A 25,202-nucleotide genomic window follows, 5' to 3' on the forward strand; every position below is an offset into this window, starting at 1 on the left:
AATTTGGGAGTATGAAATTATATTCAATACATGTTATATTCAAATCTTACAAATTCACACTAGGCTCTCTTAAAAGTATGCAGTTACAAAGTGTGTTCAGAAGGCAAGATGTATTCACCTGAAAATACACCAACTGAAACTGCTTTTGTAGAGAGGGTTTAAAAGCCCTCTAACAAAACCCCTTTATAACAAAGATTGAATGTCTACTTATTAAATTGATATACATTCTGGCCCGTCTAATAATGACAAATCGCATCATCCAACCTACATATACCATTGCATTCAAGAAAGGGTATCAGTCTTTGACCAAAACATGCTCCAGACTTGTTTCTTGTTATTTGCCTAAATCAAATATCAAGAAAATCTAGGATCCAACTTTAAAAGCATTAAAGTCCTTTGAACAGTAAGGGAAAATTGTTGTTGTCTTTCGGTGGAATTTATAAGTGATGTTTTATTTATAGGACTTGGACAGAATGCTTTAGGGTTGACTTTGGGAACTACAGCAGCTACTTCAACTGCAGGCAATGAAGGCCTTGGTGGTATAGATTTCAGTAGCTCCTCAGATAAAAAGAGTAAGTAGTAATGCTGTTGTAACTTTTATGTTCTAACAGTACTGTTGAGGGAATGTCTAGGTTGTTGTAAATTCTTTTGTGTGAAAGATTAGTAGTTTATATTTAGTAGTAACAGTTTTTACTTTTAAATTTGTTTGTATTAATATTTCACAAATTTTGTGTGTGTTCATTTAAGGTTTTATTTTTGTAGATAACAGATTTGTATGTGCTTGTCTTATGTAGCTATTTTAATGTGTATACGAATATGTATTTTTTAATAGGGATCATGATACATACGCAGTATTGTTTTGTAGTCTGTTCTTATGTAACATATCAGAAGCATTTGTCTGTTGGTAATTCTTTTTAAATATTTTAATGCTGCTTAATATCAGTTTTATGGATGGATAATTTAGTCAACCATTGTTCTCGTTAGATGTTTATTTCCAGATGTTTTACTCTGGGAAGTAAAACATTGGGCATCTTTATCTAAAAAGGCAACATAATATAGTAGTTTAAGAGTGTCTACTATGGAGTGGAATTGCCTGGGTTCAGATCCTGGCTCAACTGCTTGTAAGCTCTTTGACCTTATTGAAGTTACTTATATTGTATGCTTTAGTTTTCCTTATCTGTTAAATGGTTTGAGGGTTGCTATTTGTAAAACCTTAGCAGAGCCAGACGCATAAGTGTCTCCTTTCATTATCAATGTTTGTTTATACTTTGGGTTATTTCTTAGGGAAAATACCTAGAAATTGGATCATTGGCTTAAAGAGAGGGATATTTTGGAGACTGTTAGTATATAGATTGTGAAATCGCTTTCCCAGAAAGATGTTACCAGTTTACCCCCTAACCAGTATGAAAATACCTTTCTTGCTGTGCCCTTGCCACATTGAATATAGGTTTTAAAAATTTGCTAATCCAAATTCATTGTGAAAATTTTTTTTTTTTTTTTTTTTTTTTGAGACGGAGTCTCGCTCTGTAGCCCAGGCTGGAGTGCAGTGGCCGGATCTCAGCTCACTGCAAGCTCTGCCTCCCGGGTTCCCGCCATTCTCTGGCCTCAGCCTCCCGAGTAGCTGGGACTACAGGCGCTGCCACCTCGCCCGGCTATTTTTTGTATTTCTTAGTAGAGACGGGATTTCACCGTGTTAGCCAGGATGGTCTCGATCTCCTGACCTCGTGATCCGCCCATCTCGGCCTCCCAAAGTGCTGGGATTACAGGCTTGAGCCACCGCGCCCGGCCGGCCGTGAAAATGTTTTTATTGTTCTGTGTGTTACTTTGTTTTGCACCATCTCTTCTGCTTCTGATGAAAGCATGTTTCACTAGAATATATACCATATATACTAGGGTGTATACATACATATTGACCTTCTCTGAAGAATGAGATAAATGGATGAAGATGTGAAATAGTATCTGTGTATCTATATGACTTAAAAAAAAAAAACAGACACAGGTTTTATTATAAGGAGATACTATTCTAGGTTTAATTACTTTTTTAAAAGTTGGTAAAACCTTTTTAAACTTTTACAAAGTTTAGGTTTCTCTTTCAATGAAAATTGACTAATTTCTAAACAAAGTTCGTTTTTACTTAGTTTTCTTTGTAGCAGCTCCATAATTAGCAGCCTTAGCAGCTTATTTGTTCAAAATGGAATAGCCTGGTACCACTTTTATTACTTTTATTTTAAGCATGAGAGTACTTCTCTATTATAATTGTTTTTAGGCTGAAAGAGCAGGCTAAGGCAGAAGAGTAAGATAAATAAATGTGAGAATCTCCCCTCCTCTGCCCCTCCCCACATCTTCCTGCTTTCATAGTGTACCTAAGATAGAGTTGAGCAAGGAGAATATATAGAATAAATGCAATAAATGTCTTAGATATGACATTAAATTTTATAAATATGTATACACAAACATGTATATAAAAAATTTGGGTGTGTTTCTACTATGGATCTCTGATTACTACATCCCCGTTTCCTTTTATCTAATGCTCATATCAAGGGATTTTTTTTTAATCCAAATGATTTCTTTTTTTTTTTTTTTTTTTTTTTTTTTGAGATGGAGTCTCGCTCTGTCGCCCGGGCTGGAGTGTAGTGGCTGGATCTCAGCTCACTGCAAGCTCCGCCTCCCGGGTTTATGCCATTCTCCTGCCTCAGCCTCCCGAGTAGCTGGGACTACAGGCGCCCGCCACCTCGCCCGGCTAGTTTTTTGTATTTTTTTAGTAGAGACGGGGTTTCACCGTGTTAGCCAGGATGGTCTTGAACTCCCGACCTCGTGATCCGCCCATCTCGGCCTCCCAAAGTGCTGGGATTACAGGCTTGAGCCACCGCGCCCGGCCGATTTCTTTTTTTCTAGTAGTTGTATCAGTTAGCTTGGGCCCTGCAGTACCAGTGTGGGGTTTAACCAGATGGAGAGTAGCAGTAAACAGCATTCAGTGAAGAGGGTAAAGCATCGAGTGAGACTAGAGTTGAGAAGGACCTTGACCTTTTGAAGAAATGACTGAAGGCCAGATTAGCCATAGAGGAGAAAGACAAGGTTCCAGAAGTCATGGAGGCCTTATTTGCCACGTTGAGTTTTGTCATTATATTAATACCTCAGGCAATTTGGGTCTGTTAAAGGGATGTGATGAGATTTGTATTTTAAGATTAAGAGCTTTCTGACAGCCATATGGAAAATAGCATCCGGGAAGAATGGACATGGAGAACTGTTAGGAAGCTTTTGTAGTGGTCCACGTGTGTTATTGAGGCAAAGCTAGGTAGATTAATTGGGGGTCCATGGTAATCAGGGATCCATGGTAAAAACAGGCTCAAGTTTTTTATATACATGTTTGTGTGTACATAAGTATTTATAAAATATAATAAAATATATCAAAGAAATGCTAGTCAGTTTAAAAGTTGGTGAATTATTTGGAAAAACATAAAATTAAATCCCTAATTTTATTTCCATATCTCATAAAATCTAGGACATCTATAGAAGATAGGTGGCAATTTTAGAGATACTAAATATGAAATTAAAAAATCTTAAACTCGGTAAAATACAAAACACGGAAACATAAATTACAGTTGGATAAAAGAGGTAGAAAAGTAAAACCCCATGTGCAGAGGTAAAATGTAAATGAGGAAAGTAAAATGCTTGATTTTTTTTTTTTTTTGGATACAGAGTCTTGCTCTGTCACCCAGGCTGGAATGCAGTGGATGTGATCTCACCTCACCGAAACCTCCACTCCCTGGCTCAAGTGATTCTCCTACCTTAGCCTCCTGAGTAGCTGGGACCACAAGTACACAGCACCACACCTAGCTAATTAAAAAAATTTTTTTTTGGCCAGGCGCAGTGGCTCACGCCTGTAATCCCAGCACTTTGGGAGGCCAGAGCAGGTGGATCACGAGGTCAGGAGATCAAGACCAGCCTGGCCAAGATGGTGAAACTCTGTCTCTACCAAAAATACAAAAACCAGCCGGGCATGGTGGCAGGAGCCTATAATCCCAGCTACTCAAGAAGCTGAGGCAGGAGAATCGGTTGAACCCGGGTGGCAGAGGTTGCAGTGAGCTGAGATCACACCACTGCACTCCAGCCTGGGCAATAGAGTGAGACACTGTCTCAAAAGTGAAAAAAAAATTTGAAGGGACAGGGTTTTGCCCTGTTGCACAGGCTGGTCTCCAATTCCTGGGTTCATGCAGTCTGCCCAAAATGCTTGATTTTTAGGTGCTTTTTTTTTTTTCACATTTTAACATCTCTGAAATTTAGATATATCTTAACAAGGGTCTAATATTAGAAATACTTATGAAATTATGTAAAGGAGACAAATAATATACTTAATGCTGAAATAGCTCTTACAAATAAGAAAAATACCTCAAGAAAAGTGTGCAAATCACAAGCAGTTCACAAAAGGAGAAATATACTTGTCTCATGAGCATTTGAAGAAAATGGTTTTTTTCACCAAATATAAACTAAGAATTATTATGAAGTGGCATTTTTCACCTACATAACTGGCAAAGGTTTTTTAAAAAATATGTCTGTTGTTGTGAGGGTGTGATAAGGTATTCATGGCAGATGGGAAGATAAATTGTGATATTTGTTTTAAGGGATTGTCAGATTGGAGAAGTTCAGGTAATCTGACATAGTATTCTGTACTGATAGGACCTTAAAAAGTGTAAGGTAAAGTTTTCAGGAGTTAAACTGGTAGGCAACAATGTACATTTTCCATACAGGATATTTTTCATGGAAGATGGTTGAGAAAGGAAGATTCTTGCCCTTGAAAGTAGATGTACATCTGCCATATATATCTGCTTATGTGTACTGATGTCTTCATAAAATGCTATGCTTCTGAGTTCATGACGAGTCATGACATCACATGATGTTTAAGAGGCAAGCAAAAAAATGCTTAACAGTTTATATTTATACTTTAATTTGTGTTAATTTAAAACTTGTATTTGGAGTCTGTTGTTCAATTACCTACTTTTTTTACATGAAGCTTCTTGAATTTTCTAGGTGATAAAACGGGAACAAGACCAGAGTAAGTTTACAAATTTACCCTTAAGACATTTTAATTGAAGAGTTTAACTTATTAAATTGTAGACAGATGGTATAATTGGAAGTAAATAGAATCATGTACATTTAGGAGAAAAAACTTTTTTAACGGTATTTGTTAAAAGTAAAATAATAGACATATGTTCTGGAAAGATAATGAAAGGTCAAATCTTTAGTTTTCAGTCATTAAAAAAATTTAAAACTATTTCTTTCTAGAAAGGTATTTGGTATTTCCCTAAATAATATAAATAAATACAAATATGTGTGTTTATTTCTTTAGTCTATTAAATATTGAACAACTCATGGAACTTTACCTTTGGAGCATTTAAAAAAGATATGAATTATTGTGCCAGTCCCATTTTATGTCCTGGTGTTTTCAGTGAGGAGAGTAGCCTCCATATACATCATATATATGTTTGAAATTGGTCATTCTTCTTATTACCAATTTTATTTTCTTACATGATTTGTACTGTATTAAATAAAGCATTCATAAATGCATGACAAATTCACTCCTTACAAATATCCTATGTGTGTTTTAGCTTACTATTTAAATGAAGAAGACTAAAACTAAGATCTGTGTAAGGGTTATGAAATCTAACTCATGGTTCCATTGCAGCATGCCAAATTTCACTTGTTCTTGTTCTCATTAAATATTTTTTATTCCTGTAAGCTCTGCCTAGGTCTTACTTTTTCATTCTAATGCATGTTGAAGAACTAATTGAAATGAGAAGTTTTGTAGCTTTCTTTAATGAATACCTTAATATTTTGGAACTGAACAAATTGTCAGAATCTTTAAGCCAGAGGGAACTTAGTTTAACATCTCACCCAATTTGCAGTATTTTCTGATTTTTTTGTTAGACATTTAGTCAAATGCTTTTAAGTATGTTTTTAATAGATGCCAGTCTTCTTAGATAAGAAATCTTCATGTCGGACGAATTGTTAAAATTATTTTATAGATTCTATTTACAAGAAATTTATTGTTTTTTATAAAGAACTTTGAAATCATCCAAAGAAGCTATACGTGCTTTTTTGTTATATTTTCTTGTGTCTTAATACTCTAATACTCTATTAAAACTCAGCTGTCAACTTTTTAAAATCTCAGTGATCTTTATACATGTTTTGCATTTTTCTTAGGGATAGTAAAGCTCTGAAGGATGAAAATCTACCTCCTGTCATCTGCCAGGATGTTGAAAATCTCCAGTAAGTGAAGATAAATAACACTTGAAGAATTCTAGAATATTTCTTAAGGCGAGCATCTCTTCCTCCTCAAATCGCATCCTAGAGGAGCATCTCTTAACTAGGGTTAACATGTTAATGCTTTTAGAAATCAGAAAGAAAGCAGAACAACGGGAATTAAAATTCTATAACTACCCTTCTGTAAAAAAGTGTGAACTGTAGGTGAATTTTTAGTTTTGTTTTTTAAAACACTTGGACTGTTTTAAGTATGTATATATTTTTGTAAGAAACCAAAGATATACTTTTAAAAACTCAGTTTTAAATATATACTTTTTAGGAAATTTGTGAAGGAGCAGAAACAAGTTCAAGAAGAAATTAGTAGAATGTCTTCAAAAGCAATGCTTAAGGTACAAGAAGATATTAAAGCTCTGAAGCAGCTCCTGTCATTGGCTGCCAGTGGAATACAGAGAAATACTCTCAACATTGACAAATTGAAAATAGAAACTGCTCAGGTATACCATCTTATGGCCATTTTACCTTACGATTTTTTTGTTTTGTTTTTTCCCAAAATTGAAATAAGGTGTTTTGTTTTTTTGTTTTGTTTGTTTTTAATTAATAAAGTTTGATACATACATACTGGTAGGAAACCAGATAGCTCATACACTCTAATAATGAGTTTTTATTAAGCATTTTCTGTATACAAGACAGTATCCTAAGCAATTTATATCTGTTTAAACTGTTAAGTTTTCTGAAAAGGCCCAACAAGGTAGGTATTATTATCCCCATTATATAAATAAGAAAAAAAGCACAGAGCTTTGTTAGTAAATGGAAGCGCCTGGATTCAGACCCTGGCAATCCAACTCCAGAGCTTATGCTGTTAACTAACTAGGTTTCATAAGCGTAGTTGCTGGCTAAATTGGTCTATTATATAAGAGGAAACATAGCTAGTCAGAAAATAATGTTTTTTAACTCTGTAAATTTGAGTGATGACTTGCAAGTCATGGTTAAATCTTAGTTAATAACAATAGTAGGCCGGGTCTGGTGGCTCACGCTTTATAATCCCTGCACTTTGGGAAGCTGGGGCAGGTGAATCACCTGATGTCAGGAGTTTGAGACCAGCGTGACCAACATGGTGAAATCCCATCTCTACTAAAAATACAGTAATTAGCCAGGCGTGGTGGCGCATGCATCTAATCCCAGTTATTCCGGAGGCTGAGGCAGGAGAATCGGTTGAACCCAGAAGGCGGAGGTTGCAGTGAGCTGAGATTGCACCATTGCACTCCAGCCTGGGCAACAAGAGCAAAACTCCGTCTCAAAAAAATAAAAATCAATGGTAATGTGGCTAATATTGTCTGTCACTAATGTCTACTTGTTTTTCCTGCCTATGGTGTAATATACAATACATATTTAATATGTAGTTCGTTTCTACCTCAGTGGGAAAGGATGATGATAGGTGATTTATTTTTGTTGTATTTATCATAATTACGGAACGTACTTGATCTCATCATAGCAGTCTAGAAATCTTTCCGTAAAGTTGTCACCGATCTGTTAATGAACTTCATGTGAGACACACCTGTTTGCTGTGGATTTATCAGAGGGCTATGAACTTTACAAATGAAATGGTAGTATTTTAAGTAAAATTTTTAAAGGTGCTTTTGGGTCTTTAAGTCCACTATTGGAGAATATCTTGTAATCTTTTTAATAATGATGTGTTACTAAAAGAGCTACTCGAAACTGTAATGGCTAAAGGGATTTCAAAGATGTTAGTGTCTGTTCTCAGATTTCCTGGTCTCTTAACACATTTTCTTGGTTAAACATGAATGTAATACAGGTTGAGCGTCCCTAATCCAAAATCTGAAATGTTGCAAAATCCAAAACTTTCTGAGTGCTAACATGATGCTACAGGTGGAAAATTCCACACCTGAACTCGTGGGATAGGTTACAGTTAAAACTTCGTTTCATGTACAAAATTATTAAAATTGTATACAGTTACTTTCCGGCTATGTGTATAAGAAACACAAATGAATTTTGCGTTTAAATTTGCGTTCTATCCCCAAGGTGCTGTGTGCAGATATTCCAGAATCAGAAAAATTCTGAAATCCAAAACACTTCCGGTCCCAAGCTTTTTGAATATGGGATACTCCACCTGTATTGCCCCATGTTTCCCCTCCACTTACTCTTCCTAATCATCACGTATGTCCTTTCTAGGGAATAGAAAGAGTTAATTATGTTTTTATACTGGAGAATGTTTAGACTGTGATTAAATATCACATGAAATTATGTGAAATATTTGAAATTATATATAAGTTATATGGGAAACATCATTAGAGCAAAATAATGAAGGAGGCAAACTTGAAAGAAAGAAGTGAATGCTATATGGGACCCATTTTAACTCTAAAACTGAATGATTCCATTCACCGTTGTTGGTGGAGTAGCTGTCATATAGTGGGCATGTTAATAGTCTTTTAGAGATAAAAAGACAACTCCAAAGGTACTAAAAGTCTAGGAGGATGAATGAAATAATAAAAGATTGAGAAGAACTTAAAGGTGGCAAAGGAATAAGAGGTTGGGATTCAAAGTTTCCTTAAGGAAGAATCATCTGAGCTGAATTTCAGGAATTTTATAGTTAGTGCATATTGGGCTTAATACCTAGGTGATGAGCTGATAGGTGCAGCAAACCGCGTGGCACATGTTTACCTATGTAACAAACCTGCACATCCTGCACATCTGCCCTGGAACTTAATAAATTTAAAAAAACAGATTTTTATTTCCTGCTCACCAGGTCAAAGGGGAAGAAGAAAAAGAGAAAAAAAATATTTTTAAAGAAATTTGATCTAAGATTATTCCAATTTCTAGTAGACAGGAACTAATAATCTACTAAGAGTCTAATGAATTACCAATTGAAAAAAATGTTCTGAATCCTCTATAAAGTATCAATCTTATTTAACCCTAAAATGTTTTCTTCAAAGAAAGCCTTTCTGGGAAATATAAGTTCTGCAGTTAGAAGTGATGTAGACCAGATTCTTATGGAAGACAAAGTCTTTTATATACTTCATTTTTAGTAAGTAACTTGAGTTTAAATTAAAATAGGATAGTTAGTTCTTCTTTTGGGGTGAGTCGGGGCTACATGGTTTATTGAAGTTAAATTGCTGAGTTCAGCTCTCCAGTCATTCAACTAACATTTTTAAAAGATCTGTTGTGTGCCAGGCGCTTCAGCAGGCATTAGGGATCAAGACTTAGATTAGGGAGGGAGTTAAATCCATCAAGTGATATGACCCAGGTACAAGGGTTTTGTAGGGGCACAGAGGCCTCAAGTGGGCACTTTTATCATCTGTCCAGTGTAGAATACCTTTACGTTGAGTCTTGAAAAAGAGGCAAGTATCATGAATGAGGGTATGGGCATGTCTGATGATCTGCAAGCAGTTTAGTGTTATAAGAGTCCGGGCCTGGCTAGAGTCAGTGCTTAGAGTGGTAGCAAGGGTCAGTCTTGAATCATCTACACGTGTATTTGTATTGGAGCGGAGTGGGATGGAGCCTGAGTTGAGTGAAAAGGATGTCAAAAAAACAGTCATCAACTTAGCAGGTTGGCAGTTTAGTGAGGGAGAGATGTTGCTACAGGGAATATAAAGTTAAAGTAACTCTTTGTGAAATAAAGAATACTTAAATAGAGTTCGAAAATACAGTGAAATTGATAGGAATGTGGAATGAAAGGGGGTAAACAGAATACTTATCTTGAAAAAACATTGGCTGGAATGGTAGAATACAATATAAGAATGGTTGAGTGTGTAAGCTTTAAAAGATCCCGTTCTCCAGTCTTCTAGCAACATGGTATTGGGCAAGTTACTTAATGGCTTTGTAAATCCATTTCTTCATCTGTAAAAAGAGAAACATTGCCTGCATTGTAGTGTTGTCCTTGAGAAGTAACCTTTAGCATAGTGTTTGGTACATAGCAAGCACCCAAATGTTAATTGTGCCTGACTCAGCCTCAACATTATTGTTGCTACCTGCCTTTAAAAAAAGCATTTTCTGCATTTATATTAAAGATTTTAAGTGGTAATATAATCTTTACACTGTCTGTGAATTCACTTCATGAATCCTACAGAAATCATAGTTTTAAAAATAGATCTACAGCTCTTTATAATTTTATCATAAAGTTTGTTAAACAAACAGAAATTTATCTGCTCTTGAAAGGTTTTAGCAACTTGTGAAGCAGCTTCATCCATAATATGTTCTTATAGCGTGAACCTCCAAGGTATTGTTTGAAGTTTCAGTCCAGAGACTGAATATTTTTTTTAGTGTGGTATTTTTAACCTAACTCTTAACTGGCTTTTTTTTTTTTGAAACCCTCTGGTATATTAGGAGTTAAAGAACGCTGAAATCGCTTTAAGAACCCAGAAGACACCACCTGGACTTCAACATGAATATGCAGCTCCTGCTGAGTAAGTGGCTGGATTTTTAAAAACAAATGTTTCTCACTTTCAGAAAGCAGAACAGTAATAATAGTATACAAACTAAATATTTTTAGTATGCTATGTGGAAAGGCTGAGCTAATAAGCACTTTACATGGATTTTAAATTTCATAATAACCCTAAAAAGGTTTATCTCCATTAACACCATTTTACTGCAGGGTAAGTGAAGGCTAAGATCTGAGCTTTTCACCACTATTATGCATTTATACTTCATGTACATACTACTTACAGAGTCTACTCCATTTTATTAAATTTTGCTGGTAATGGAAAATTACGATTATTCATTTACATAGGTAATACATGTTCTGGAAGAAAAAGTAGAAAATATAGATAAGTAGAAGAAAAAAACCAACCTGCAATCACATCACTCAGCTTGTATATACATTTGGTTTCCATACATGTAAAATACATCTTGTCTCTCTCTTTATGTCCTTCCATGTTGATGAAGATAATAATAACTAATGTTTACCAAATGCTTACTATTTGCCATGCAGTGTGCTTAGGACTCTACATGCTTTACCTTCATATTTCATAACACCTCTGTAGCTGTTGTTATTCCAGTTTTAGCGATAAAGAGACTGAGGTATGCAAAAGTGAGTTGAGTGGTGGAGATCTGTTTGATTCCTGATCCCTCACCATTAATTAATTAATTAACTTGTAGAGATGCCATTTCACAGTGTTGCCTAGGCTGGTCCTAGGCTAAAGTGATTCTCCTGCCTCAGACTCCTAAAGTGCTGGGATTACAGATGTGAGCCACCACGCCTGGCCCCTTATTTATTTTATTCTTTTAGTTTTTTATTATAATTTTGGTCTTACAGATAAGTTTCAAGATGAGAACTAAAAATTCCTGTATGTCTTTCATTCCAATTTCCTACATATTAACATTCTTACCATATTTTTGTTCCTCACACTCTAAATGTATATATACATTTCTCCCCCAGTTTGGGTTATTTGCAGAAATAATGTTCACTATACTAAAGTACTTCAGTGGATATTTCTTAAAAATAAGGATATTCTCATACTTAACAATTCTCAAAATCAGGAAATTCATAATGACCATGATATTCCTCTTACTCAGATTGGCATGGGATGTGCTTCCTCACTGGACTTCCTCTACTGTTTTATCCCTCTGTCTTGTTCTTAATACTGCCATCAGAGCTAATTTTGCAAAATGCTTTCATGGTTGCCCATTTTTTACTAAAAAACATTCAGATTCCTTTGTATACTACTCAAGATACTTTTTTTTTTTAAATCTACCTAGCACTCTCTGTGAGTAAATTTATTAGAAAAGTAGCAATAATTACATGTGCTTTCTGTAGTATACTACAGTGTTCTCAGATTATAAATTTCATTGATAAAATAACTGTAAATTCTTAATTCTGCAGTCTGGTTGGTAGACGTTTCTACTTTATTGTAAATTTATTTTAACCTTACAGAAAACTTCCAAAATAGTAGTAGAGAGAATTTATTTGTATCACTTCCCCTGCTTCTCCTAATGTTAACATATAACTATAGTATAATTACCAAGAACAGGAAACTAAAATTGTACAATATTATTAACTAAACTACTAAACTTACTTAAATTCAGCCAGTTTTTCCACTAATGTACTTCTGTTTCAGCATCCTATTTGGGATTCACAGTGCATTTGTAATTTCTCCGTAATCTCTTCCAATCACAGTTATTCAGTTCTTCCTTTCCTTGGATAACCTTGATACTTTTGAAGACTGTTACATTATTGCAGAATATTCCTTAATTTGGATTTGTCACTCCGAATTAAGAAAACATTTCATCTGACTTTTTAAATGTTTTTTAAAGCTACTTCAGAATCTTGGTTCAGCAATTTGAGGTACAACTTCAGCAGTACAGGCAGCAGATTGAAGAACTAGAAAACCATCTTGCCACTCAAGCAAATAATTCACATATAACCCCTCAAGGTAACATGCTTACTGTGGTCATTTTTTTTGAACTTTTGTTTATAGGAGATAGATGTGGTTATATAATAGGTATTCTGGATAACTACTGGTAGCCCCTTTAAGAAAATTCCCTTAGAAGTCATTTACTACTACTTTATTCCCTATAAATGTAATATGCTTTATTATATGAATTGCTACTGTGGTAACAAGGGCAGAAATCTTAGGGCATTCCCCCCAGATTACTGTTGTAGACATTCTTCTCCCAGTCTACTACTTTGTATGTTCTCTAGACATGAGAACATTGATAGAGTTTTTTTCTCTTACATGTTAACTATGCCAAAAATTGGACTCAAATAGAAAAGTAAAATGGATTGTGCTCTCTCTCTATATATATATATATTTGGGTGATAATGTAATTTTCTTTTATAGATTTGTCAATGGCTATGCAGAAAATTTATCAAACATTTGTAGCTTTAGCGGCACAACTTCAGTCTATTCATGAAAACGTAAAGGTAAGTTTTCATTGCCCATTTATCTACCTGCATATCTAGACCCAAGTGTTTGTTCATCTGGGGACAAATGTATCCATTCTTAGTACAGAAATAGCTAAAATTACATATAAGTGAAAAGATGAAAACTACTCTAATCCATAACATACCTAGACATAATGATTGATAGTATATGTTCTTTTAAAAAAGATCCAAGCACCCTATACAGTCTGTGATTACAGCTTTTTTTTAAGCAGTATATTGTGAATAACTTTCTATGTTAATACACATATTTCCTGAATATCATTTTTAATAGTTAACGTAGGAGTTTGTTGTGTGTTTGTACATACATTGTTTAACCCGTTTTCTATTGGATATTTAGGTGGTTTCTCTTTCTTTACCACTATAAATAGCACTATAGAAAATAAACATTCTTAGCCAGGCGTGGTGGCTCACACCTGTAATCCCAGCACTTTGGGAGGTCGAGGCAGGCAAATCACAAGGTTAGGAGTTCGAGACCAGCCTGGCCAATATGGTAAAACTCTGTCTCTACTAAAAATACAAAAATTAGCCAGGCGTGGTGGTAGGCACCTGTAGTCCCAGCTACCTGGGAGACTGAGGCAGGAGAATTGCTTGAACCCAGGAGGTGGAGGTTGCAGTGAGCTGAGATCACACCACTGTACTCCAGCCTGGGCAACAGAGCGAGACTCCGTCTCAAAAAAAAAAAAAAAAAAAAAAAAAAAAAAAAAAAAGAATATTCTTAGTAGCAAAATGATTTTATACTACCTTAATTTTATGTGTGTTTTAAGTGTTTATTGGCCACTGCATTAAAACCCTGCCTACAACATTTCTCCCTTCTAAATGCAGGGAACTGTTTGTGTTTATTAAATAATGTAAATAAAATGATTTATCACTGAATATTTAGAATGACTCTTGCTTTTTTTTTTTTTTTTTTTGTATTTTTAGTAGAGACAGGGTTTTGCCATGTTGCAAAGGCTGGTCTCGAACTACTAAGTTCAGGCAGTCCTCCTTCGGCGTCCTAAAGTGCTAGGATTACAGGCATGAGCCACTGTACCCAGCCTGAATATTTTGACTCTCATATAATAACGTTAGTTTTGAAAATGTATTTAAGTGAAATATTAAATGTAAGTACATCTTTTCTAACTAACTGAGCAAATGTAATTAAACTCTTTAATCTTAGAGTACATGTGGTCCAAAAAAACCTTTAAAATTCAGGCGGCCAAACCTGAGTCTAGATATTATCAACTGTGTAGAATAGAGTTTAATTGGAATTATCAACATTTTCATTTTTATTTTGATCTCATGCATAGTAACAGAATTTTTTTTAAGTTAACCATTTAAATTACACTGTTTTTGAAATGGTAGCGCACTTTAGACCTTTTGCGTTAGTAGATTTTAAACTGTAACCCAAATCTTTAAATTTTGTTCTAAAGGAGGAATTTTACCAGATTTTTAAAAAATTTTATTAGTCTATAATAAATGTTACTTTAATTTTTTAGTAAAATTAATGTATGGCACTTAGAAGTCCATTGTGCAGAATTTTTTTCCTTAATTTTTATTACGAAATCTTTCAAATGTACACAAAAGGAGGCTATCATGATAATGAATGCCCAGGTATGACTACGTAACTGCAGCCATTATCAGAACCTTGCCGAACTTGTTCCACAGGAAATGCTTTTTTACCCCTCGAAGTATTTTAGAGCAAATGCCAGGTGTAAATATACTTTATTTATTTATTTTTTTTAACAGCACTTTCTCCTCTCTGGTTTGGAAAATATATCATTTTTGGTAATATGACCATAAAACAGTGAGACGAAGACCACATAAAACTGCCCTAGATCATGTTAAATAAATGTTGTAGACGTGAAATTTTGACCTACTCTTTAAGCAACCCAAGAACAAAAGGATATTCCCAAGAACCAAATAATATTTTATGATCAGATTTGGTATGTTGCCATTATTTTTAGCTTAGTTTAGTGAGCAAACTAAGCTCTAGGCTTCTTTATTTCTTATAGAAATCTCACAAGACATTTTTTTGTTCATTTTGTTTTTCATTAGGAAATCTGTTGAAACAGGCATTAACTATCTTATCCAGCCAGGCCTTAGGAACATTAACACATTTGGACGTTTTAGCAATTTGTTTTATAAATCATGGCTGCTGTCAAGGTTTTTGTTTGTTTGTTTGTTTTATTATTTTCTTTTGTTTTGTTGAGACAGGGGCTTGCTTTGTTGTCCATGCTAGAGAGCAGTGGCATAATCATGACTCGCTGCAGTCTCAATCTCCTGGGCCCAAGCGATCCTCCAGCCTCAGCTTCAGCCTCTTGAGTAGCTAGGACTATAGGCACGCACCACTACACCTAGCTAATTTGTTAACTTTTTGTAGAGAGGGGGACTTTTGGTGTTGCCCAGGCTGATCTTAACTCCTGGCCTCAAGGAGTCCTCCTGCCTAGACCTCCCAAAGGGCTGGGATTATAGGTGGGAGCCACCGCGGCCAGCCTGTTTCTTTCAACTAATGGTCTTAAGTATCTAAAGTGGATCATTATTTTCCATTATCTGAAGTAGAACTAAAATTTATGGGATACTGATGCTTGCTCAGGAAAAGGAAGGGTAGATTTGCAAGAGATCGGTAAGGCTTGTTTTTCTTACATCATATGTCTTGATTCTGGCTTTATATCTTCTCCAATATCCAGTTCTTGGCAGGCCCCCCTTTTTAATACATCATAAATGTAGCAAAGTTTGGAACATCAAACACTGACAGCCACACAAAAAGGGCGATGATAGCTTTTAAATACTGTAAACAACAGTAAGATTTTTAAGTGCTGTACTGGTTATAATCAGAACCTAATGTTTATTAATTTCTGCTAAGAAATGTAAGAAATATGAAAAATCTGTGTCTCTTCAAAAAGTGTTAAAAACCTATCTAAATTAGGCTAAATCTTCAATGAAAGCATAAAATAATTCTAAAGTGAAACAGAATTGTTGCTTGTTAATGGCTTTAATCAAGGCAGATGCTGCATTGGGTAAAAGCAGCTCACTTTATGAACTTGGAAATTTTTCTTTCTTTGGAGTTATAAACTCATTTTTTTTTCTTTGAGGTGGGTGGTTGGGTTCATAACTTTAACATGGATCAAGTCTCATTGTTCATTGGTCAAATAATAGCAATAAAGTAGAAGCCCTCGTGATACCCTCCAAGCATTCTGCTGAGGTGCAACATCTTATTTTAGCATGTGTTACCCAGGCCTTCTAAAAAATGTATTTAAAAATATATATATTTAGTGCTGACTTTTTTTTCTTTTTTTAACTGTTTTAATCAAAAGGCTATGAAAAGGTTGGACATTTGAGGGGAAAGTTTCTTGAGAAACTGGAATATTTATTTTTAAAGTCTTTTCATCCATCTTCACATTGATGGAGTGTTTATTTAGATACTACTCTGTCTAAAAGCATAGCTGATTTATTTCTTTTTTTTTTTTTTTTTTTTTGAGGCGGAGTTTTCACTCTGTCGCCCAGGCTGGAGTGCAGTGGCACCATCTCTGCTCACTGCAAGCTCCGCCTCCCAGGTTCGCGCCATTCTCCTGCCTCAGCCTCCCGAGTAGCTGGGACTGCAGGCGCCCGCCACCGCGCCGGCTAATTTTTTGTATTTTAGTAGAGACGGGGTTTCACTGTGTTAGCCAGGATGGTCTCGATCTCCTGACCTCATGATCCGCCCGCCTCGGCCTCCCAAAGTACAGGGATTACAGGCGTGAGCCACCGCGCCCGGCCAGGTGATTTATTTCAAACAAGGCCTCACAAAGACAGTATTTTAGGAAGCATATTGTAAAGATAGGGAGTAAACTATTCAAGGGAGCAGTAGAACTCTTGAACTCATCACTTCCTACATGAAAGTGTATTATTAGCACTCTATTTGCAGTTCAGATTGAATGTATAATATTGGCAATGTCTTTGGTAACTCATGGTTATATTCATCCATGTATTACCATAGTCAATGTGGAACTTCATTTAGCCTTTTTGTTTATTTTTTATTCTTTAGGTTCTGAAAGAACAGTACCTTGGCTACAGGAAAATGTTCTTGGGAGATGCTGTTGATGTGTTTGAAACAAGGCGAGCCGAAGCCAAGAAGTGGCAGAACACACCCAGAGTTACTACTGGACCCACCCCTTTCAGCACCATGCCAAACGCAGCAGCCGTTGCCATGGCTGCAACACTTACACAGCAGCAACAGCCTGCTACAGGTCTGAACGCATTCAAGTTATAGCTTCTTACTGTTCCAATGCAGAACATTTATGTGCGTTTTTATAAGTCTTCCATTTGTGTGAGCACTGAAGAAATTTATATGAGTAGCTGTTCCAATACAATCTAAAATTGTGATGGACACAATTATAAACATACCTGATAAAAAAGGCAGGGTAGTCTTAGCAATAATTATACATCAATTAGATACTGAATATTGTGAATTTACTTAATGTTATTTGCTGTATTGCTATAAATGCCCTTTAGAATATGGTGTTTCACTAGTGAATTACATTTAAGAATAACATTAGATTCTGAAATCATGACTGTACCATTTATTGTTTTAAAGTCAGAGATCATCCATTCTTACATTGAATTTTTCATATATGATACTGATAGATGGTGCATTCTCATTTTCCTCATACATAGCGATTACCCACATTCAGGATGAAGTATGCTTTTATTGACTGAAGTTATGTTGAAGATCAGTAGGCTTGTTTGTATGTATGTTGACTGTAAACAGAATACAGGCCCTCTAAACCAACTTTTGAAGAAGATACATGCTAGAATTGTACCTTTTCAAGGTGAACAGAACAGCAAGAGCCGGAAAAAGATGTTTTGAGATGTGGATTGCACATTAAGCACAGGAGAAAGATGTTTTGAGATGTAGATTACACATTAAGGAGCAACTGAGAAGTTGAACAGATGAAAATAATCGGTGACATGGAAAGCAGATTGTTTTATTCCTTGGTTTAGTTACACTTCTAATTAGAGAAACATTTTTGTGGTCATTCTACAGTGCTTTATTTGGTCCTGTGTCTATCGGAGGTTAATAATTATCTTAATCCTGCCATCCCTTTTGTCAAGTTTGAAGCTTGAGGTGGAAAAATAGTCTTAATTGATACAGATTTTTTTGCTTTAATCATCATAAACTTCTTAGTAATGCTTATTACTCAATAGCATGTGTCTTTCTGAGAGTTCCATATAGTCCAATAGTACATTATAATACAAAAAAAATTAATACATATTTAGATTGCATTCAGGCTACCTATACTAGGGAAGCATTCTCTGGTTTTCACTATTGGCAGTTTAAAACATTGTTCTTCACATTTGGAGTTGACAGAATTGACTTGCCATAAGTAAAGGGTTGATGATAGATTTATGTCAAATCCTCCATATTCCGTGGCTGGACCCGTGTGAGTAGTGGCTCGCATGAGCACTGTCTGGTAGCTCTCTAACTGAGTGGAGTGTAGCATTGCATTCTCAAGTTACGGAGGGAAAAAGTCATTATGGGATTAATTCCTTTGAGGATTGATACTTCTTAAAAGGAATCAATCCCATAATTATGACCATCAGCTCTCATTATTACTTAACCAGTTAATAGTTTACTTTTTAGAGCCAGTATTAATCCTAAAGTAGATAAGTGTAGGTTTGGTTAAGTGCTCTTTAAACATAGTGAATTTCCATTCTATTAAATAAAACTTGAGAAATGTCAGTTATATAAAAAGTTATGTTGTAAGTGAATATATTCTATGATAAATACCTAAACTTGAAGCAAGACCTCCTGTCAAGGGTTTGTGTGTGTGTGTGTGTGTGTGTTTAACTTTCTTATCTAGACAGTGTTATTTTGAGAAATTCATAGGTTTTCACTCATACATTTTGAGCTCGTGGACATATGGAGATGTGTGTTCATTCTCTAAATGAGTGCCTACTATGTGCTGGGCTCGGGAAATGCAAAGGTAGACAATATAGATTTGGTCTTTGTCCTCTGTGGTGGTTGAGAATATCAGCCTAATTTGGTGTATTCTTGAGCCTTTTGCTCATAGGCTTTAATTTTGCCTGTGACATTTGCCAGGCTTTGGGGAAATTGACTGCCTTCACTCTTCCCTGAAATTTTGAAGTCCACGTAAGGGCTTTCTAATCAGATAGCAGAAATTATAATTTATTAACCTAAACAACCTTACAGTGTTTTCGCTTTGAATTGTATGAATTCTTAGAACTGAGAAGCTAAACAATAGTGATAACAATTTTACATTATCTTTTCTTTCTCCTTTTGTTTCTCTAAAGGTCTCCCAGGCCTTCCCAGTCAAAATTTTAGTTATTTTAGTCATGTCACCATGATGTGAGATTTATGAGCTCTGTTAGATACATTTAGAAACGTCCCTATTTATTGAATGGTGTTTTGTACCCCGTAAGTTATCCCTTATGCTCTGTGACTTCTGTGAAATCTTTTAAGTGCCAGTAACAAATTTTAGACCATCTAGATGAAGGTAGAGAGAGCTTACACATTGTTTTTATACGTCACTGTTTATCTATACAAGATTTGAGTTATCAGAGGGATTTTGCTTTTATTTGCATATGAAATTTTTATTAACATGAATATGGGCACAGAGCAAATAGCTTCTTAGACTGCTGCCTTCTGAAGGTGGCTTCTGTATCTTTCTCAGAGGAGGAGTAATAGACTTAAATGACTTCTTTGTCTTTCTTCAGTTTTTTTTAAATGAAAAAATCTATATACTAGGGCTTAGGCACGTGTGATTTACAGTTATTTGTTCTGAAGGCTGCAGAGAATTAAAAATCCAGCAGGCTATTTGTGTACGAAATCATGAGCATCATTACGTGGATAACGTAGTTTCATGTTGGCAGAACTTGACACTTGTAGTGCTTCCCAAGCCTCCTGAAAAACTGAAGACATTTACATTAGGCTTTTCAGTATAATTTTAATTTAGGATAGGTTTTTTAGCAATGAACTGGGATTGAGTTTTGCTGTTGTGTTTTGACACTTTTAAGAGTTCTTGATGTTTACATAATAAGACTTTTCTTATGTGACTTAGCTGCTGTTTTAAGGAGAGCCAAGACGTTTTGTTAGGAATTCCTACTTTTTAGCTTAGTGTAGGTTTGGACATTTAAGGTGTAGTGTTAAATAGGAAACGTTAAGTATTTCATCTTAGTTTCTTGTGGTTTTGTGATTTTGTTGTATTTAATAACCAAAGGAACATTCCCCATTGAATCAGTAAGAGTAAAACTTTTCAAACTGGGGAAAAGGCATTTTAGGTTTTTTAAAGAAAAATTATTTAAAAATGTGACTTAGAAATAACCATACTAATTACATTAGGCATTTTGGGTGATCATGGAAAATTATAAAATATTTTTAGCACTTTAGTCCTTTTTCTGTTAATGCAGTTTTACTTTTAAGAAAGTAGAATTTACTCTGGAAAATATGAATTACAGTGCTAAACCTGGTTTTGTTGTGTGTGAATATATTATATGGTAACTTTTGTAAAATGTTACTCTACATGAAGATTTCACTTTGGCCAGTCATTGATATATATCACTACTAACTTAATTTTATTTATGGAAATAAGAACCTCTCATTGAATGACAGTTCAGATTTCAAAGCAGACTTCTTGAATTGTTTACGTAACTTTTGCCTGAAGGATTTAGACTCTGCTTTCTAATAGTGAAACTAATACATATGGTGGCCAGAGTGTAATATATGTTAGTACTTTGGCATGGGAGATATTTATCATGAGTTTTTACTATTAAAAAATGTTATACATTTGCCTACGAGTTTTTTAAATGATGTTGCCTTCAGAATTTGTGTGAAGGTACAAAACTAAAAATGTCATGTATCTGATGTGCAATGAAAAGTCTTGTCATCATTAGATAGTTCTTGATTATCTATATTATGAATATTGATGATTAGAAAAATCTTATGTTCTGTTGCTCTTAACAATAGACCCACACACAACAAAAAGCATGCTATTTGAGTAACTCTTATGACTTACAAGGCTGAGGGCTGTGGTGTGCATTATTCTTTAGGGTCTTCCACCAGCAGTGCCTCCTCTTAACCTGTGACACACAAGTCTCTCAATGTTAAACTGGACATGTGTTTTTTTATGTTTTTTGTTAGGAATCAGAAAGTATAATAATATGCTTGGTTTCTTTTTCCTATAGTAACATTTTACAAAAGAGCTGCTAGGCAGGTATTTTATTCTCAAATTGATCTCAAACTGGATGTAAAATGTTAAATTATTTTTTTAATAGTAGTGTAAGAATTCTGGCTGCTATTAGTTATTGTTTATTTTCTGGGTAGAAGCTATTTGAAAAGTCCAGTTTCTGTCCCAGTGTAGCAAAATGTAGTTCCTCGGTTGTTTTTCTTTAAATGCTTTATAATTTTACACTACCTTTTTAATATACAAACCTCATTCTTCATTGGACAACTTGAAGGCTTTGATTTCTTTAAAAATTTAAATTTTAATGTGTGTATTACTTTGACAGTTCCCTCAACTTTGAGATGCACTGATCACTGTGCTTGAAAAAGACAAAACTGAAGATTGTACTATGAAGTTTATTGAATAATTTTCATAAATTATTTATCCAAATGAGAGATTTTTAGATTTTTGTATTCTGCTTAGTTTAAAAAAAAAATAGTAGTTTAAAAGAGAGGCTAGTAAGTTTGATGCTATTCTTGCCAAACAAACTCAGCCAAAATCTTTAAAGTAACAAGTGGGAAAAGGATGACTAATCGTTCTGCTTCTGAGTACATTTTCCAAAACGTTGGAAAGAAACTTCTGAATTGAAATCTTGAATGTATTGAATCTGTCAAGGTACACAGCGGTGCCTTTGTAAATGTTCATTACCTTATTTAATCAGGTGATAAGTGGTGTAATGTAGCAGAGCTTAAGAATAGAACTCAATTATCACTTTTTGTGAACAAGTTGGAATTGTCATGTTACTGTGTAATTGATTTGCTTTACAATGAACAATAAATTTAATAAAATAAAACATTGTCTTGTTTTTTATCTACTTATTGTATATATCATTTATATTTCATATGAGAAATCATGCCTAGTTTTTGGGTACTTACTCTTATGAAATAACATGATAGTTTTGCCATGTTAGTGTCAGTCTCTCTTCATCAGTTGAGACTTGACTCTAACACTAAGGAACTTGATTAAAAAAAATTAAAAACCGCTTACTGATTATACCAACTAGTTTTATCAGAAACAAGTGAGGAGATCTAAAATAATTCTAGAAGTAAATCTCAAGGAACTATAATTTATGATACATTAAAGATTTCAAATTATTTAGTAGGTTAAACTAACACGCATCTTTCATTGCGGTAAGCCTCTTTTAATTGTCTAGTTCTGAACAGGTTAATTTTTTTAATCTTTTTTTAATTTTTAGATATATCAATTGGATAGTTAGGCTGGAGAGACATCCTGAAAACTAAGTTTTAACAAATGGAATCAGTTAAAAGTAATCACTGTTGATTTTAAAAATAATTTCATAAAGAATCTTTAATCTTGAAAGAGTAAGGCAAATTTGTTTTTTTTTCCCCCCCATTTTTTTTTTTTTTTTATACCAGGGCCACAGCCATCTCTGGGAGTTAGTTTTGGAACGCCATTCGGCTCAGGCATTGGCACTGGCTTGCAATCAAGTGGCTTAGGTTCTTCAAACCTTGGAGGTACACTTTAACTTTTCTCATATTTCATTGAACTATTATATATTTGAATTGATACTAGCCTGTAAAAAAAAATTTCTAAGAGGATCTGCTGCTGTTTTGGAAGTTAAGGTTCCATCTGGCAAAAACGATTCTCAAACATAATTACTGCTTTCTAATATTAGATTTAGTATCATTCCATCTTCTGTGAATAGTAAATATAAAGTATTAAAATTAAGAGGTAGGCATGTTCATGTTTTCAGAGCAATATGCTGACACATGAACTTGAGAATTCTTTAGTTTTAATCATCTTAATTAAAAATCTTAAAATTAATAGTCTTAATGTTAGTTTGGAGTCTGAACTACTTCTGGATGATATACATTCTCCTAATCAGTATCTTCTTTTTTCTGAAAAGGAATACTTAGGGAAATTATTATGAATTGAACAGCTAAACTCATGTCCATTTCTAAGCACATTTGGCAAATTTGCCTATATACATACTTGTTTACATAAGCAATTAAGCTTATTTTAATAATACTTTCATAAGTTTAGTAAGGTAAGTCCTCTGCAAAAACATCATGCTAAATACAAATACATTCACAATTCTTTGATATGGATAACTGAAAGTTGGTTGTATTTTCACAGGTACATTATAATGTAATGAATAAGTTGCCCTTATTTCCACTAAAATATAAGACAGGAGACCTATAAGCTTCTATGGTTGTTTAATATAGACTGTTCTAAATTAGGAATTATTAGAATCATGGCAGATAGCATAATTCCTATAATCTAGAATTAATTTGCCATCACATTTCTTATTGTTAGAGGCAGTGATGCTGTCACACTCAGTATTTTAGCTAAGCTATTGCAAAGTAACCGAAAAAGCATTTGAACTTTATTTGTAGAGCACCTGGCTCTTAGGAGAGTGGAAACTAGTCTTCACGTACTGAGAATGTCATGACCTTTGTGTGATGAAAAATCCTTCCTTTTTTAAATGATTAAGATAGTATTGTTAAGAGAAAAACCATGATCTTCTTTCTCACCACCAATTTTTCACTGTTACACTGGCTGGTAGTATGGCAGGAATCTGCTGTTAAACTGAGTAGATTTAAAGTGTTTGACTATAGTTAAGCAGTTTTTCAGTGGTACAGATTCTTAATTAACTAAAATTGGGAAAGAGCAGAGTAAAATAACCTTGTAGTATTTAGTGTGTACATTGTTATGCATGTCATGCTTATTAATGTATTTAGTCCTTTATTTGTGAAATGAAATACCCCTAAAGTGGAAATGTTTATAACTGACTAAAATCATACTTGAATGGTGGGTAAAATTTTCTAGCACATTTAAAAGAGAAAATCCTAATACTTTCTTTTTTATGGCCTTGTTCTTTAAAAATTGGGTCACAAACATAGTCTAAATAGATGTAAACGTTTTATTTCAATTAGTCTGGTTCTTCTGAAAGTCTCATGCAAAGGAGTAAGCAGATTTCCTTAATAAGGCCATGTTTTTCAACACTGTATCTATTAGACCTCTGATGATTTTCGGTTGTACTTGTCAGTATCCTTTAACCTGTGTTTTATGTGCCATTGTATATTTTTCTATTACCCTTCCACTAGGATTTGGAACTAGCTCTGGTTTTGGATGCAGCACCACAGGGGCCTCCACATTTGGATTTGGAACAACAAATAAACCCTCAGGAAGTCTTAGTGCAGGTTTGTGTGTTTCTGCCTGGATTTCAGGCAAATTTAAAGGTGTAAATTATTTAATTTAAAAGTATGTGTTGTTATTTCCAGTAACCCAAAAAGTTCCCTCCCTGATTCAGTTTTTACCCCCTGGATGAAGTATGTAAGCCTAACTAATCATTTTACTTTATCTCTCTCATAAACTAAAGGGCAGGTTTGTAAAATATTTCTAACAAGACTTCTTAGTTTGATTTAATAATTAATTATATCTTCTAATTAAGTAGAGATTCATTTGAACCCTAGTGACTAACTTCGTGGTTAAGTCATTTTCTTCATTATTGCAAAAAGGAACCCATCATTGTGAAAGTTTAACCAAGTTTCTTGTCATAATTCATCCTGGAGAATGATTTCTATTCCAGAGTCCCTCTGGTTTTGAGAATACCAAATCTTTATTATTAATTTAGTTCCTTGTTCATTTTTGAAATAGGTATAATTTTTTTGACTCTTCTTATGAGAAATTCCAAATTTCATCTACTTTTGCATTTATATTGGTAAATATGGCTTGTTTTAATGTGCAGTGCTTAGGGACAAATACCATATCTAATATAATGACATAATACTGTGAAAGATGTGTTTAAATTTAGAGAATTTAAAGGAAGTTCCACTTAATATAAGTAGTGTTTAAAAATCAGCAGTTCCAGTGGAGGAAGA

At 34.4% G+C, this 25,202-nt stretch overlaps 1 protein-coding gene across 4 annotated transcripts in view; it reads left to right on the top strand.

Annotated features, from left to right (window-relative positions):
• NUP58 (nucleoporin 58) overlaps positions 1-25,202 on the top strand; it is a 42,624-nt gene that overhangs the window by 14,420 nt on the left and 3,002 nt on the right. For 3 of the 4 annotated variants that reach the window (XM_074021737.1, XM_005585509.4, XM_005585510.4), the window contains 10 exons: positions 462-572; positions 5,029-5,053; positions 6,202-6,267; positions 6,581-6,755; positions 10,603-10,682; positions 12,529-12,647; positions 13,056-13,138; positions 17,163-17,364; positions 22,734-22,832; positions 24,426-24,521. In XM_074021737.1, coding sequence (XP_073877838.1) covers positions 6,627-6,755; positions 10,603-10,682; positions 12,529-12,647; positions 13,056-13,138; positions 17,163-17,364; positions 22,734-22,832; positions 24,426-24,521 — 808 coding nt within the window. In that variant the 5' untranslated portion in view covers positions 462-572; positions 5,029-5,053; positions 6,202-6,267; positions 6,581-6,626. The remainder of the gene's footprint in view (positions 1-461; positions 573-5,028; positions 5,054-6,201; positions 6,268-6,580; positions 6,756-10,602; positions 10,683-12,528; positions 12,648-13,055; positions 13,139-17,162; positions 17,365-22,733; positions 22,833-24,425; positions 24,522-25,202) is intronic. The other variant, XM_065533078.1, reaches the window with a different exon arrangement.

Source organism: Macaca fascicularis, chromosome 17 (genome assembly GCF_037993035.2).
Source record: "Macaca fascicularis isolate 582-1 chromosome 17, T2T-MFA8v1.1".
Classification (NCBI taxonomy): domain Eukaryota; kingdom Metazoa; phylum Chordata; class Mammalia; order Primates; family Cercopithecidae; genus Macaca; species Macaca fascicularis.